This window comes from Rana temporaria, chromosome 5, assembly GCF_905171775.1.
Source record: "Rana temporaria chromosome 5, aRanTem1.1, whole genome shotgun sequence".
Taxonomy (NCBI): domain Eukaryota; kingdom Metazoa; phylum Chordata; class Amphibia; order Anura; family Ranidae; genus Rana; species Rana temporaria.
In genome coordinates this window covers 83,352,725-83,368,020 of record NC_053493.1, presented here as the reverse complement: position 1 = coordinate 83,368,020, position 15,296 = coordinate 83,352,725, and the positions used below count along the sequence as shown (strand labels likewise).

Genomic DNA, 15,296 nt, shown 5'->3' with positions numbered 1-15,296 from the left:
ACAAGGGGGCATTCTTTATGCCTACAGGAAAAGAGATTTAATCTCCAAATACGGAAAGTTTTCTTGACATTAAGAGCAGCGAAAATGTGGAATAGACTCCCTCCAGAGGTGGTTCTGGCCAGCTCAGTAGATTGCTTTAAAAAAGGCCTGGATTCTTTCCTAAATGTACATAATATAACTGGGTACTTACATTTGAAAGTAAAGTTGATCCAGGGAATATTCGATTACCTCTCAGGGAAGCATGAAGGATTTTTTTTCTCCTGCCGGACCAAATTGTATCATCCTTTGCTGGGATTTTTTGCCTTCCTCTGGATCAACTGTGGGAATAGGATTGTGTATATAGGATTGTATGATATTTTTTTTGTCTTTTTACTGGTTGTACTGGATGGACTTGTGGCTTTTTTCAACCAAACTATGTAACTATATAGATGCAGATGATACACATCAGGATTACACAGTATACGTTTGCTTTTTACTATACATTTTTGAACGTTTGTTACAATAAAGGGTTGATCATTACTATTTGATAACCTTTTATTTTGTTATGTGAATTAATGCTTTTCTTACTGTCTTGTAGAAAAGTTTGTCCTGGGACACTAATTACAAAGCTAAGGGTTTTTACACACTGTAACTCCTAATCTACCTACATAACTATGTACATTAGCATATGAAACACCTTCTAAGAGAAGTAATATAGAATATGCATATGTTATGAGACTTTGACTTATTACATTTGTCTCATGGACTGGGGTTAAACATTAATTCATCTCTTCTTTGCTCTCCTGCTTTTCACAACTCTAATCCAGGACACAATGACAGAGTTTGGGGAAATTCTACAAAATGTTGGGGAATTTGGGCGATTCCAGAAATTTTTGGTATTTCAGATGTGTTTAATCAGTTTCTTGAACTCCTTCCACATGTTTGGACAAGTGTTTATGGGAATATCAGTGCCTCATCATTGTAATACCAGCTGGATCTTAGAAAAGAATCCAAACCTAACTGAAGAATATCAGCAGAATTTAACCATCCCTCATTATACAGAAGGCAGCTATGAGCAATGCCTCATGTACACTCCTGTGGACTGGGATATAGAATCTATTGAAAGATATGGACTGAACAGCACAGAGGTCTGCCAGGATGGATGGGTGTATGATATGTCACAGCAGAAGTCAACGCTGGTCACAGAGGTCTGTAAATATTGATTTCTCAGTTGACATGCTTGTGGTTAGGTAATCAATAAATGCTCTTGTTTAATGTCAGTGTAGAATACTGCCAACAGTATTGACAGACAGCATTTGATGCATTTCCACTGTTGCATGTGGACTGATAACCCACAGACCAATTTTCCAAAATTTCCAAAAATCCATAAATTGACAACAAGGTGCAGAGAAACTTGACCCCTATCACTTTAAATGCCACCTTTCATAATTAAAGCTTACTTTTAATGTATTGCCATGAATTATTTTGGTAATAAAAATGCATTTTTGTGTATGGTAGCTAGTCAATAATTAAAACTCTGGAGTACAGAAGTCTTTTGCACACTGTTAATACAACAGAACCCTCCACCTAAATATTAAACACTAACAGTATATACATTTTTTTGTATAAAACATTTATTTAATGCAAATACGGGGAAATAAGCACTATGAGAGAATGCAGAAAATAATAAAGCTATTTCTTATTTATAACTAAAAAAAGTTAATGATATAAAATGTAAAAAAAAAGTCAGTTTGATAGTAAAATTGTTAATATGTTTGTAATAGGCCTAGGGAGAGTCATCTGATGTCATTTACCTGTCATGTTTATGTCTGAATGACCATGCACAAGATTTGAAGTTAATCATTTACATTTTTTCTATTGGAAAGTGATATGAAAAATCTGATAAATGTTATGTGTTGTTTCTTGCTGAAAAATGTAATGCAGCAGAAGTTCCTCCAAAATAACCTCAGCACAAAAACGTGGGGATACCTTTGGAAATCTCCATTGTTCTAAATCACTAGTGCAGATATAACAGCATAGGGCCAGATTCACATATAACTGCGGCGGCATAACGTATCGTCTATACGTTACACCGCTGCAAGTTTTCAGCGCAAGTGCCTGATTCACCAAGCACTTGCGTGTAAACTTACGGCGGTGTAACGTAAAGGCGTCCGGCGCAAGCCCGCCTAATTCAAATGGGGCGTGTACCATTTAAATTAGGCGTGCTCCCGCGCCGGACGTACTGCGCATGCTCCGTTTTAAAATTCCCGCCGTGCTTTGCGCGAAGTGACGTCATTTTTTTGAACAGCGACGTGCGTAACGTACTTTCATATTCCCGGACATCTTACGCAAAAAAAAAAAAATTGAAATTCGACGCGGGAACGACGGCCATACTTTAACATGGCTTGTCTAAATTTAAGCCATGTTAAAGCAGCCGTAACTTTGCGACGGGAAAAAACGACTAGCGACGACGTAACGAACGCGAAAACCTTTGTGGATCGCCGTAAAAGCTCATTTGCATACCCGACGCTGGAAAACGACGCGAACTCCACCCAGCGGCGGCCGAAGTATTGCAGCCTAAGATCCGAAGGCGTACGAAGCCGTAAGCCTGTCGGATCTTAGCCAAAAGCCGTCGTATCTTGTTTGTGAATCACAAATTAAGATACGACGCGGCAAATTTGAAAATACGCCGGAGTATCAGTAGATACTCCGGTGTATTTCTTCTGTGAATCTGGCCCATAGTTCTTTTGAAAATGATCTATATAGTCAATAAGCATATTTAAAGAAAGGTTTATTAGATGGTCAAATAATTTGCCTTTCTACACTATTAGCCTACAAGTAAAGTTTTTTTTAAGTTTTGAATAGGGTGTGGAAAGGGTTAGACAAGTTTTTATTGATGCCTGTGTCCAAGGTTTGAGAAATTTACCACTCTACAGCCTTGGCCAAAGGTTTTTAAAATAACACAAATATTAATTTTCACAAAGTCTGCTGCTTCAGTGTTTTTAGATCTTTTTGTCAGATGTCACTTTGGTATATTGAATTATAATTACAAGCATTTAATAGGTGTCAAAGGCTTTTATTGACAATTACATTAAGTTTATGCAAAGAGTCAATATTTGCAGTGTTGCCCCTTCTTTTTTAAGACCTCTGCAATTTTCCCTGGCATGTTGTCAATCAACTTCTGGGCAACATCCTGACTGATGGTAGCCCATTCTTGCCTAATCAATGCTTGGAGTTTGTCAGAATTTGTGTTTTTTTGTTCACTCGCCTCTTGAGGATTGATCACAAGTTCTCAATGGGATTAAGGTCTGAGGAGTTTCCTGGCCATGGACCCAAAATTTCTCAAGCCACCTAGTTATCACTTTTGCCTTATGGCAAGGTGCTCCATCATGCTGGAAAATGCATTGTTTGTGACAAAACTGTTCTTGAAAGGTCGGGAGAAGTTGTTCTCGGAGAATGTTTTTGGGCAAAATTATGAGTGAGCCCACTCACATGGCTGAGAAGCAACCCCAAACATGAATGGTCTCTGGATGCTTTACTGTTGGCATGACACCGGAATGATGGTAACGCTCACCGTCTTTTCTCCAGCCAAGGTTTCCTCTGGATGCCCCAAACAATCAGAAAGGGGATTCGTCAGAGAAAATAATTTTACCCAAGTTTTCAGCAGTCCAATGCCTGTACTTTTTTCAGAATATCAGTCTGACCCTGATATTTTTCCTGGAGAGAAGTGACTTATTTGCTGCCCTTCTTGACACCAGACCATCCTCCAAATGTTTTCTTCTCACTGTGCATGCAGATGCACTCACACCTGCCTTCTGCTATTCCTAAGCAAACTCTGCACTGGTGATTCCCCGATCCCGCAGCTTTATTAACTGTACGAGACGGTCCTGGCGTTTGCTGGACTTTCTTGGGTGTCCTGAGGCCTTCTTCACAAATGCAGTGGAAATGTTTTTTATGAGATTAAAGTGCAACCTAACACTAAAATCCCTGCATCTACAGACATCCATGATCTAAGACCAACCTATCTAGCCCAGTAAAGAACAAATCATTATACATACCTTTTTTGAAGCTGATCCTATCTAGTCTACTGTGGTAGAAGCTCTGCAGAGGACACAGCCGGCTGTGAAATTAATGGGGAGTGACGTCACCCATAGACTTACTATGGGGCTTCCATTGTTGGCTGTGTCCTCTGCACCCACCTTCACAGCGAAGCCTCAGCTGACAGCTCAGCGTAGGATTGGGTCAGATCGACTTCAAAAAAGGTATGTATACTGATTTCTTCTTTACAGGGCTGGAAATGTTAGTGTTAGATCGTGGATGTCTGTAGATGCAGGGACTTTAGTGTTAGGGTGGACTTCTACTTTAAGTTTATTTTCATGGAAAAGAGGGACTTTGTAATTAGTTGCAATTCATCTGATCACTCGTCATAACATTATTGGGCCAGATTCAGAAAGAATCGCGTAAGTTTCGGCGGGCGTAGCGTATCTCATATACACTACGCCGCCGTAACTTAGAGAGGCAGGTACCGTATTCAGAAAGAACTTGCATCCTAAGTTACGGCGGCGTAGTGTAAATGGTCCGGCGTAAGCCCGCCTAATTCAAATGATCCAGGCAGTGGGCGTGTTGTATTGAAATGAGCCGTGACCCCATGTAAATGAGTTGGCGATCGAACGGCGCATGCGCGCGCATGCTCAGAGTCACGTCGCAAATACTCCCCAAGATACGTCGGCTCAATGCTTTGTCAACGTGAATGTAACTTACGCCCAGCCCCATTCACGTACGACTTACGCAAACGACGTAAAATACGACGCTGTTCGGAACGTTTCCGACGTCCATACCTTAACATGGCTTACCCCTGCTTTATGAGGGGTAAAGTTACGCCGGACCGACACCTTACGTAAACGACGTAGCTAAATCCGACGGGCCCAAGTACGTTTCTGAATCGGCATATCTACCTCATTTGCATATTTAATACGGAAATATAAGGAAGCGCCCCTAGCGGCCAGCGTAAATATGCACCCAAGATACGACGGCGTAGGAGACTTACGTCAGTCGTATCTTGGCCGAATTCAAGCGCAACTGATTCTAAGAATCAGGCGCATAGATACGACGGCGCTCATTCGGACATACGACGGCGTATCTGGAGATACGCCGTCGTATGTCCTTTCTGAATCCGGCCCATAGAGTATATGTAAATTGCCATCATAAAAACTGAGGCAGCAGACTTTGTGAAAATTAATATTTCCGTCATTCTCAGAACTTTTGGCCACGGCTGTATTTATAGAGTCAAAAAAATTGTGCGAAAATATCCCAAATTTTTGTGCCGCCACCAGAGAGGATGGGAAATGGAAGCACAGTTTCTGAAACAACTATCTTAAGCCTCATACACACGATCGGACTTCGATCAGACTTTCCATGGATTTTTGTCCAAAGGGCATTGTCCGTGAACTTGGTATGCATACCCACAGCAGAACATTTTCAGCCAACATTCACCAAATAATGTGATTTTTCAGCTCTTTACCGCCACCCTTTGGGCAACTTCTGCTTTTGTTGTCTGATGTTTAGCATTGGTTCGGCGCATGCGTGTTTGTACTTTGGATTTTAGTCCGACGGATTTGTGTACACACGATTGGATAATCCGATGGAACACATGTTTTGTCGGAAAATTTGAGAGCATGCACAGCCAAAATTTGTTATCGGAAACAACAATTGTCCGAGCATACAGACGGTCGGATTGTCTGGAATAAACACGGCCGTCGGACAGTTGTTGTCGGAAAATCCGATCGTGTGTATGGGCCTTAAGAGAGGAATTCTCCTAATTTTTGTAGATTTTTTTTTAAAACTTTTTGTTGCGTCACTGAGATGGGAGTAATTTCCCAAATGGTACACAGACAAATAAAAAGAAAAATTAATTGTCTGTTTTTTAACCATCCATACTCTAATCTATAACAAAACAAATGTGGGGAATACATGCACTTTAATAATGTGTGTATTGTTAGAACAAATGGTGAAACCAATTAAACTATTTTTTGCATTTCGTTCAATGGAAGTTTGACCTGGTGTGTCACAGAAAGGAACAGAAGGATCTCTCCCAGTCCATTCATATGTTGGGGCTGCTTATTGGATCTATTATTTTTGGTCATTTAGGAGACAGGTAAGAATGTTTATGACTTTTATTTATCCACTGTCATAGATTTAGTAATTTAAATTAATGTTTATTAATCACATTTTAAAGTTGCATACAAATATACACCAGGGCCAAGTTTGAATACAAACTAATTTTGAGTACAAACTATTTTTAAGTACAAACTAACCACTAACTACCAGTAACATTTCTTATGATCTGTGGGTGAAAAATTGAGCACCTAGGGGTATCCAAACATGAGAACAACATGCACACCCTGTGCCCTGATAGGAATTGAGCCCAGGATTCCTGCACTGGAGGGGCAACGCTTGGCCGTATAATTGTAATTCTCATATTATAAATAAAGCTACTATTCTTCCTTAAAGGCTACAGCTACCTTCTTAGAGGTTATTGGCCAGATAATTTTTTTTTTTTATCTCAGTTTAGGCCGATACGTATTCTTCGACATATTTTTGGTAAAAAAAATTGCAATAACCGTATAGTGACTGATTTGCGCAAAAGTTATATTGCCTAGAAAATAGGGGACATAATTATGATTTTTTTCTGTTATTTATTTTTTACTAGGAATGGCGGCGATCTGCGATTTTTTTTCCGGGACTGCGACTTTATAGCGGACAAATTGGACACTTTTGACACATTTTTGGGACCATTCACATTTATACAGTGAACGGTGCTTTAAATATGCATTGATTACTGTATAAATGTGACTGGCAGGGAAGGGGTTAACCACTAGGGGGCGGGGAAGGGGTTAAATATGTAGCCTAGTCAGTGTTCTAACTGTAGGGGGAGGGGGGTGACTGGGGGAGGTGACCGATCAGTCTCCTCTCCCTGACAGGACGTGGAGCTCTGTGTTTACACACAGAGCTCCACGTCCCTGCTCAGTTACTGGGCAATCGCAGGTGCCCAGCGGCCATCGCGGCCGCCGGGCTCATGTGCATTGTGTTCCCAATAACGCAACGGGTGCACGCATGCACCGCCGGCCACGCGCGCCCCCTAGCCGCTTTAAATGACAGGATGTCATATGACGTCTTGTCAGAACAATAGAGTATTCCGCCCGCCGTTATTTGACGGCGGGCGGGTGTTAAGTGGTTAAAGAACAAAAAAAAAATATATATATACACACACACACATATATATATATATATATATATATATATATATATATACACTACATTGGTAAAAGTTGTGGCACACCTGCCTTTACACGCACATGAACTTTAATGGTACCACAGTCTCAGTCCGTAGGGTTCAATATTGAGTTTGCTTGCCCTTTTCAGCTATAACAGCTTCAACTCTTCTGGGAAGACTGTCCGCAAGGTTTAGAATTGTTTGATCATTCTTCCAGAAGCGCATTTGTGAGGTCAGGCACTGATGTTGGACAAGAAGGTCTGGCTTGCAGTCTCTGCTCTAATTCATCCCAAAGGTGTTCTGTCAGGTTGAGGTCAGACCAATCAAGTTCATCCACCCCAAACTCGCTCATCCATGACTCTATGAACCTTATTTGTGCTCTGGAGCGCAGTCATGTTGGAAGAGGAAGGGGGCATCCCCAAACTATTCCCACAAAGTTGGGAGCATGAAATTGTCCAAAATGTCTTGGTATGCTGACGTCTTAAGAGTTCCCTTCACTGGAACTAAGAGGCCAAGCCCAACCGATGAAAAACAACCCCACACAACAATCCCCCCTCCACCAAATGATTTGGAGGGCTGGCCCAATACTTTTGGCAATATAGTGTGTATGAGGGAGTTTGGGTGGAAGAACTGGCCTGTACAGAATCCTGACCTCCTTTGGTGGGTGGAGTGAAACGCAATGGGTGCATGACCTGGTTGGAGTCCAGGCTGAGGTTACCATTCTACTCACCATTCTAGGACACCTAGATGTGTGACTTTTAGAGGCCACCCCATCGTTCTTTGACTCCGTTGGGATGAATTAGAGTGGATACTACGAGCCAGGCCTTTTCGTCAAACATCAGTGCCTGACCTCACAAATGCGTTTCTGGAAGAATGGTCAAATATTCCAATAGACACACTCCTAAACCTTGTGGGTAGCCTTCCCAGAAGAGTTGAAGTTGTTATAACTACAATGGGATGCCATAAAAGTTAATGTGCGTGTAAAATCAAGCGTCCAATACTTTTGGTAATAGTGGGCCTGATCCACAAAAGGGATACGACGGCGTATCTACTGATACGCCGTCGTATCCCTGTTTCTATCTTTGGAACTGATCCACAGAATCAGTTTCCAAAAGATAGGGAGAAGATCCGACATGTGTAAGGGACTTACACTGTCGGATCTTAGGATGCAGTACCGCATCCGCCGCTGGGGGCATTTTGAGTCGAAATGCCGCTTCGGGTATGCAAATTAGCACTTACGGAGATCCACGAAGCTTTTACGCTTCGTTTTTTCTCCGTAAGTATTAGTTTGCAATCGTAAAATTAGGGCTGCTTTTACAAGGCATAAACTGTTTAGGCCTTGTAAAAGTAGACCCTTCTATCCAGCGTCGCCGTCTTTTTTTTTTCAAATTTTTTTTTTTCCCGCCGCAACTCGTATTTTTTTTTTACGCCCGTCGCAATTCTCAAAACCCGGCGCAACGTAAAACCGTGCTAAGCAGGTCGGGAAAATTACGTCGTTAGCATGCGCAGTACGGCCGGCGCGGGAGCGCGCCTAATTTAAATGGGACTTGCCCCATTTGAATAGGAACGCCTTGCGCCGGCCGGATTTAAGTTACACAGCCGAAAATTTCTAGGTAAGCGCTTTGTGGATCGGGCACTTAGGTAGAAATTTTCCGGCCGTGTAACTTAAATTGAAAAAGTTACGTTGCGCCGGGTTTTTGGGGATCTGGCCCATAGTGTGTATATATAGACCTGGACCATAAATGAATTGGACATTTGTTCAGAGAACATGTACCCTAGCATTTTTAGCTGGGCTACACTTCCGCATTGGCTTTTTTTCCATCTTACCGTGAGAAAAACCTTAGGCTCCGCTTACAAAGCTTGAACTCAACGCATTTACTTCCTGGAATCCATGTGCCCTTAGCTCATACAGGCAGGAAGGGTGTGTTTAGACTGAGAAAACCCCTCCTCTTCTCCTAAAGGCATAGTGATGTATGATGTAATTTGCCTAGGCCTGGAAACCAGGAAGTGACTGAAGAAATGTAAAACACAAAGTTTACAACAAGTAAATATGTGCTTTTGTATCTATTTACTAATGCTCGCAGCATAAGGATTAAACATAGTCCATGTTGGTTGAGAGAGTGAAATTCCACTTTAATGTCTGCATTTCACCCATAAAATAGAACCAGCCCTGCAAAAATATATATTTAAAAAGGAGACACATGACAATATTAATCTGTCCTTTTTAAGAATGTATTACAAATATGGTGATTTGCAGTGGGGTGGATTTGGTAAAGGCAAATAGTCTATGCACTTTGCAAGTTCAGTTGTGCTCTTTTTTTAAATGTGGTAAATCTTCACTTTGTAAAGAATACCAAATCAGGTATTTTTGCTTGCACATGATTGGATGAGGGAAATCAGCAGAGCTTTATCACATTTACTAAGCTCTGGGGAAAACAAATGCAATGTGCCTTTAGTAAATAAACCCCAGTGTTGCATAAAAGTGTATATACAATAACTGGACCTTTTTGTCTATTCTCTTTAAGGATTGGTAGACGTCCTGTTATGTTAATCTCAATGTTAATGATGTTTGCCTTTGGTGTGGGAGCAGCATTTGTTCCATATTTTTATGTCTATATGGTTCTGCGCTGTATGGTAGGAATTGGAATGGCTGGTGTTATGCTGAACAATCTCACATTAGGTAATATATATATATTATATAAACATATTTTCCTTCTTGCAAATGTAATATTATATAAATCCATTTTTGATTAAGGTCTCTTACACATGTATTGACTCAAGTATAAGCCTAGGGTGAGAAATGCAGCAGCTACTGTAAGTGGAAAAGAGGGTCAACAATGCCCATTTGCAGCTTCACTGTGCCCATTTGCACGCCTCACTGTGCCTAACCTCACTGTGCCCATTGCAACCTCACTGTGCCCAACCTCACTGTGCCCATTGCAAACTCACTGTGCCCAATGCAATCTCACTGTACCCATCCTCACTGTGCCCATTGCAGCCTCACTGTGCCCGAGTCAGTGTACCTGAAATTATTGACAGGCTGCGGGCATCCATTCATTGTTTAAAAGTCGCAGTCTCCTCCTGGTCCCTTCCGTGATAGGCGTTTCTCAGCAGACACAGTTCCGCCTATCACGGATGTTCTCTCATCCTCTGACTCCGTTTCCCAGCAGACACTGTGTTCAGTGTTCCGCCAATCACGGATGTCCTCTTGTCCGAGGATGAAAGGACATCCGTGATTGTCGGAACACTGAACACAGTGTCTGCTGGGAAACTGAGTCAGAGGATGAGAAAACGTCCCTGATAGGCAGAACTGTGTTTGCTGAGAAACGCCTATCACGGAAGGGACCAGGAGGAGACCGTGACTTTTAAACAATGGACGCCCGCAGCCTGTCAATAATTTCAGGTACACTGACTCGAGTATAAGCCGAGGGGGGTATTTTCAGCTTTCAAAAAAAGGGCTGAAAAACTTGGCTTATACTCGAGTATATACAGTAGATAAATTGGAGAATGATGAATAAAGAATAACTTGCTTCCATATAAACCATAAAGTAACATTTACTATGTGGCCATAGATAAAGCACACAGTCCAGATAAAATCACAGTCATGTGTGAACGACACAGTCTACTGTATAAGTATAAGTCGACTTTTTCAGCACATTTTTTTATGCTGAAAAAGCCCCCCTTGGCTTATACTCGAGTGAGGGTCTCCCGCTGTGTCAGTCTTAACTGTTCGGCAGCCATCCACTGTAACAAAGCCCCGCCTCCAACTCATCCATGATAGACAGAACACTGATAACAATGCTGGGAAACTGAATCAGTGTTCCGTCTATCACGGACGAGGAGGAGGCGGGGCTTTGTTACAGTGGACGGCTGCCAACTGCAGTTGCATGACACAGCGGGAGATCAAAGGTACATGAGGCTTCAAATGGGCACAGTGAGGCTGCAAATGGGCACAGTGAGGCTGCAGATGGGCACAGTGAGGCTGCAGATGGGCACACTGAGGCTGCAAATGGGCACAGTGAGGCTGCAGATGGGCATTGTTGACCCTATTTTCCACTTACAGTAGCTTCTGCATTTCTCACCCTAGGCTAATGCTCGAGTCAATACATTTCCCCCATTTTTTTGTGGTAAAATTAGGTGCCTCGGCTTATATTCGGGTTGGCTTATACAGTAATTTAAAAGGTAAAAGCCCAAGTCTCATCCAGCTCCAAACACTAAATAGAGGGACCAGCATTTGTGATGGAAACAGGCTCAAGGTTCACATACCAGCCAGAAGGACTCGCTGGGATCAGATATTTGTGTCCCGCAGGAAAGGCACACTTCAGAGTAGTGTGTGGTAAAGCTGGAGCCCACCAAGAAAATGGCTGCTCACAGACAATAATGTGGCAGGCCAAGTGAAATGACATGGCCAATCCGGCCACCCGTGTCAGAGGAAGGGGAGGGATTAGGGGCGCTCTCTCTCTCGAATCGGATAACACGGTTCAAAGATCCTAGCTTTTTTGTTAAATAACAAAGAAGCAGGGATCTTTGAAACTACCCTTTCTCAGACTTAGTGCTGGAGTGGTGGGGTTGGCAGTATAGGAGACTTTTTCATTTTAGTCTTTTATTGGTGGTTGTTCTTTTAATCAAACCTGTTTTTTTCCCACTTTTTGATATATCGGTGGTTACCACCTATTTATACACATCACTTATACCTCACTTTTTACTATTCCTTAATGAAATTACGTTTACACTGGACGTTGTCCATTCCTTACATTAACATATTCACTAATTAGCCACCAATTTAGATCCCTAGGGCTCTTTCTTTTTTGGACACAACTGTATTGTTGTTAATAAGCGCTGTTAATATACTTATGCCGGGTACTGACGAGCAAACATGTACGATGAAACCGGTCCGTCGGACCGTTTTCACCGTACATGTCTGCCCGGGGATTTCTGTATGGTGGCTGTACTCACCATCATACAGAAATCCGCGCGTAAACAATACGCGGGGCGTGTCCGCACCGTCGCCGCGACGATGACGCGGTGACGTGGGCGGGCCTGCCAGTTAAATGCTTCCACGCATGCGTCAAAGTCATTCGACGCATGCGAGGGATGGCGGGCGCTCGGACATGTACGGTAGGTCTGTACAGACGACCGAACATGTCCGAGGGGACAGGATTCCAGCGGGCTGTTTTAAAACAAGCCCGGAAATATTTGCCCGCTGGGAAAAGGCCCAGCGGGCAAATGTTTGGTGGAATCCTGCCCGCTCAGGCCTACACACGACCGAACATGTATGCTGAAACTGGTCCGCGGACCAGTTTCAGCAGACATGTTCGGTCGTCTGTACGGGGCCTTAGATATATTTTTTACACTTTTTTTTGTAAAACATTCATTTGTTTTAATAACACATACCATATTCATATACATTCATCTTTATAACATTTTATATGATTTCACAGTCTTTTATGCACACATACTGTACATATTTAATTTCAATACATTTTTATTGAGGTTTTAAATAGGATTACAGTCAACACATAAGCTTCTCAAAAATGCATAAAGCCCCTAGGGGCGGTTCACATCATATTGCGAATAAAGCAAATAAATACAAAGAAAACAATAAAAATTTAATCCGGGGAAGCCTAAACCCTCAACACCCCAAACACCCCAAACTGGAACCTACTGTAGCTGCTGACTTTTAATATTAGGACACTTACCTGACCAGGGATCCCACGATGTCGGTACCCCAGACGATTTTCGGATTGGCTTTTGGGTGCTGCCACTGCCATTCGTGGTAAGGGAAACCAGAAGTGAATCCTTTCGGCTTCACAACCGGTTCCCTACTGCGCATGCGTGAAGCGCCCTGCACTTTCTAACTGCCCTGGCAGCGGTGGAGGACGGGGGCCGAACATGTCACTGCAGCGCAGTCTCCCAGAAGTGGTAATGGGTACCCGTTCCCCCCCAAAAGGTGCCGAATGTGGCACCGACGGGGGGGGGGGAGAAGCAGATAAGCAGAGCTTCCACCTTTGGGTGGAACTCCGCTATAATATCTCAGGGCAGAAAAACATGCAGGGTATTCATAGTGACCAGTAAGACCAGCACATGATGACAAAATGACCAGTTGCTTTTGGTTACTGCAATGGGATCCTACAGGTGAGATGCATTCATATGACAACACAGAAAACCTTTTAAGAATGAGTCAGCGTTTTTGTTATCAATTTCTATGGCAGTTCCGAACTTCTAACGCTGTCATCAAAAGCCATAAATATGGCCCATTACATTGTATTGTGCAGCGTAAGGTTGTACTTTTTCCTTTATTGTTATGGATACATTATATGGAACATAAAGATAGCTTATTATTAATGTGTGCGCTTTAATCTTACTTTCCTTTTTTACTGTTTTACTACTTTCCTAGCAGCATTTATTTAAACCTCTCTTAGCACTGATTGTACATTGGACTGTATTATAAACTACAGAGTTTTAAAGAGACCAATAAACCTTCCTATTACTGAGCTGCTCTTTCAGAAATTGGTTCAAATTTTCTGCTTATGACATAATTGCTTTGTGTTCTCAATGTTCCTTTTCTTTATTACATTATTTGTTATTATATATTTTATTGTTTATTACTGTGATCCGTTACACCACAAGCTGATTTTTGGGAAGGGGGGTGTCCCTGAATGGTAGTTTGGAAATGTGGTCACCCTAGTGGGCACCCGTGTTCCTGGATGATCTCTGCTGTAACACCCCAAGGATTTATTAAGCAATATTCCTCATCCCTGTGATGTAAATGGCATAAGAACCAAAATAAAGAGCTATAGTACCTTCTTTCTTATAAGGTAAACAGTGTCACAATATAACTCTTTAAAAAATTGCCTGGGCTGCTTTGGTGAAGGAGTGTCTGCTGCCATACTTTGATGCTGATAGTGAACGGGCGAGTGGTCCTTTCAAATGTTCAAACAACAGACAGAAAAAAGTGTGATTTTGCAGAGTTCTTTTTCATTATTTGTAAATCTTTACTATTAACCACTATATAAACAAAGGACAGCATCTAAATGGTTTTTAGGTGTTGATTTACTAAATGCAATTTGGCTGTTTACTTTGAAAGGGAAGATACGCTTTGCTTGTGAATTTTCCCCAGAGCTCAGTGAACGTGGTGAAATTTCACTTTGCTAAAGAATGCCAAGCACATGCAAGGAAAATAAAAAGAAGCATTTTTGCTTGTACATGATTGGATGATGGAAGTCAACAGTGCTTCACCTCATTCACTAAGCTCTGGGGAAAATGTCCTTGAAAAGTGAAACTTTGCTTGCAAATTGAACAGTCTATTTGCCTTTATTAAAGCAAGAAGTGATGTCTGCATCCATTAGTAATGCCGCGTACACACGATCAGTCCATCCGATAAGAACGGACCAATGGACCATTTTCATCGGTTAACCGATGAAGCTGACTGATGGTCCGTCACGCCTACACACCATCGGTTAAAAAAACGATTGTGTTAGAACGCGGTGACGTAAAACACGACGTGCTGAAAAAAACGAAGTTCAATGCTTCCAAGGATGCGTCGACTTGATTCTGAGCATGCATGGATTTTTAACCGATGGTCGTGCCTACTAACGATCAGTTTTGTTCTTTCGGTTAGGAATCCATCGGTTAAATTTAAAACAAGTTGGCTTTTTTTTAACCGATGGTTAAATAACCGATGTCGCCCACACACGATCGGTTTTGACCGATGAAAACGGTCCATCAGACCATTCTCATAGGTTTAACCGATCATGTGTACGCGGCATTAGATTTGTGCTCAGTCAGCTACAGACAGGGCAGACTCTCTATGTATTCTCATTGCTCACAATTCATTTCTTTGTTTCAGTTGCAGAGTGGGTAGGAGCATCACAGCGTGCATTTGCCACTATCACTGCACATGTTTGCTTTGCAGTAGGACTAATAGCTTTGGCTGGGGTAGCTTATGCCATCCGAAACTGGAGGTTGTTAGAGATTGCTTGCTCTGCACCCACAGCCCTGCTGTTCTGGTACTTCTGGTAGGTGTATTCAATTTATGAATGGC

General features: G+C 42.2%; 1 protein-coding gene across 1 annotated transcript in view; it reads left to right on the top strand.

The window, feature by feature from the left end:
* The first annotated feature begins 399 nt into the window (after positions 1–399).
* LOC120940121 (solute carrier family 22 member 13-like) overlaps positions 400–15,296 on the top strand; it is a 36,377-nt gene continuing 21,480 nt past the window's right edge. The window contains exons 1-4 of the mRNA XM_040352778.1: positions 400–1,187; positions 6,030–6,133; positions 9,778–9,932; positions 15,102–15,270. Coding sequence (XP_040208712.1) covers positions 813–1,187; positions 6,030–6,133; positions 9,778–9,932; positions 15,102–15,270 — 803 coding nt within the window. The 5' untranslated portion in view covers positions 400–812. The remainder of the gene's footprint in view (positions 1,188–6,029; positions 6,134–9,777; positions 9,933–15,101; positions 15,271–15,296) is intronic.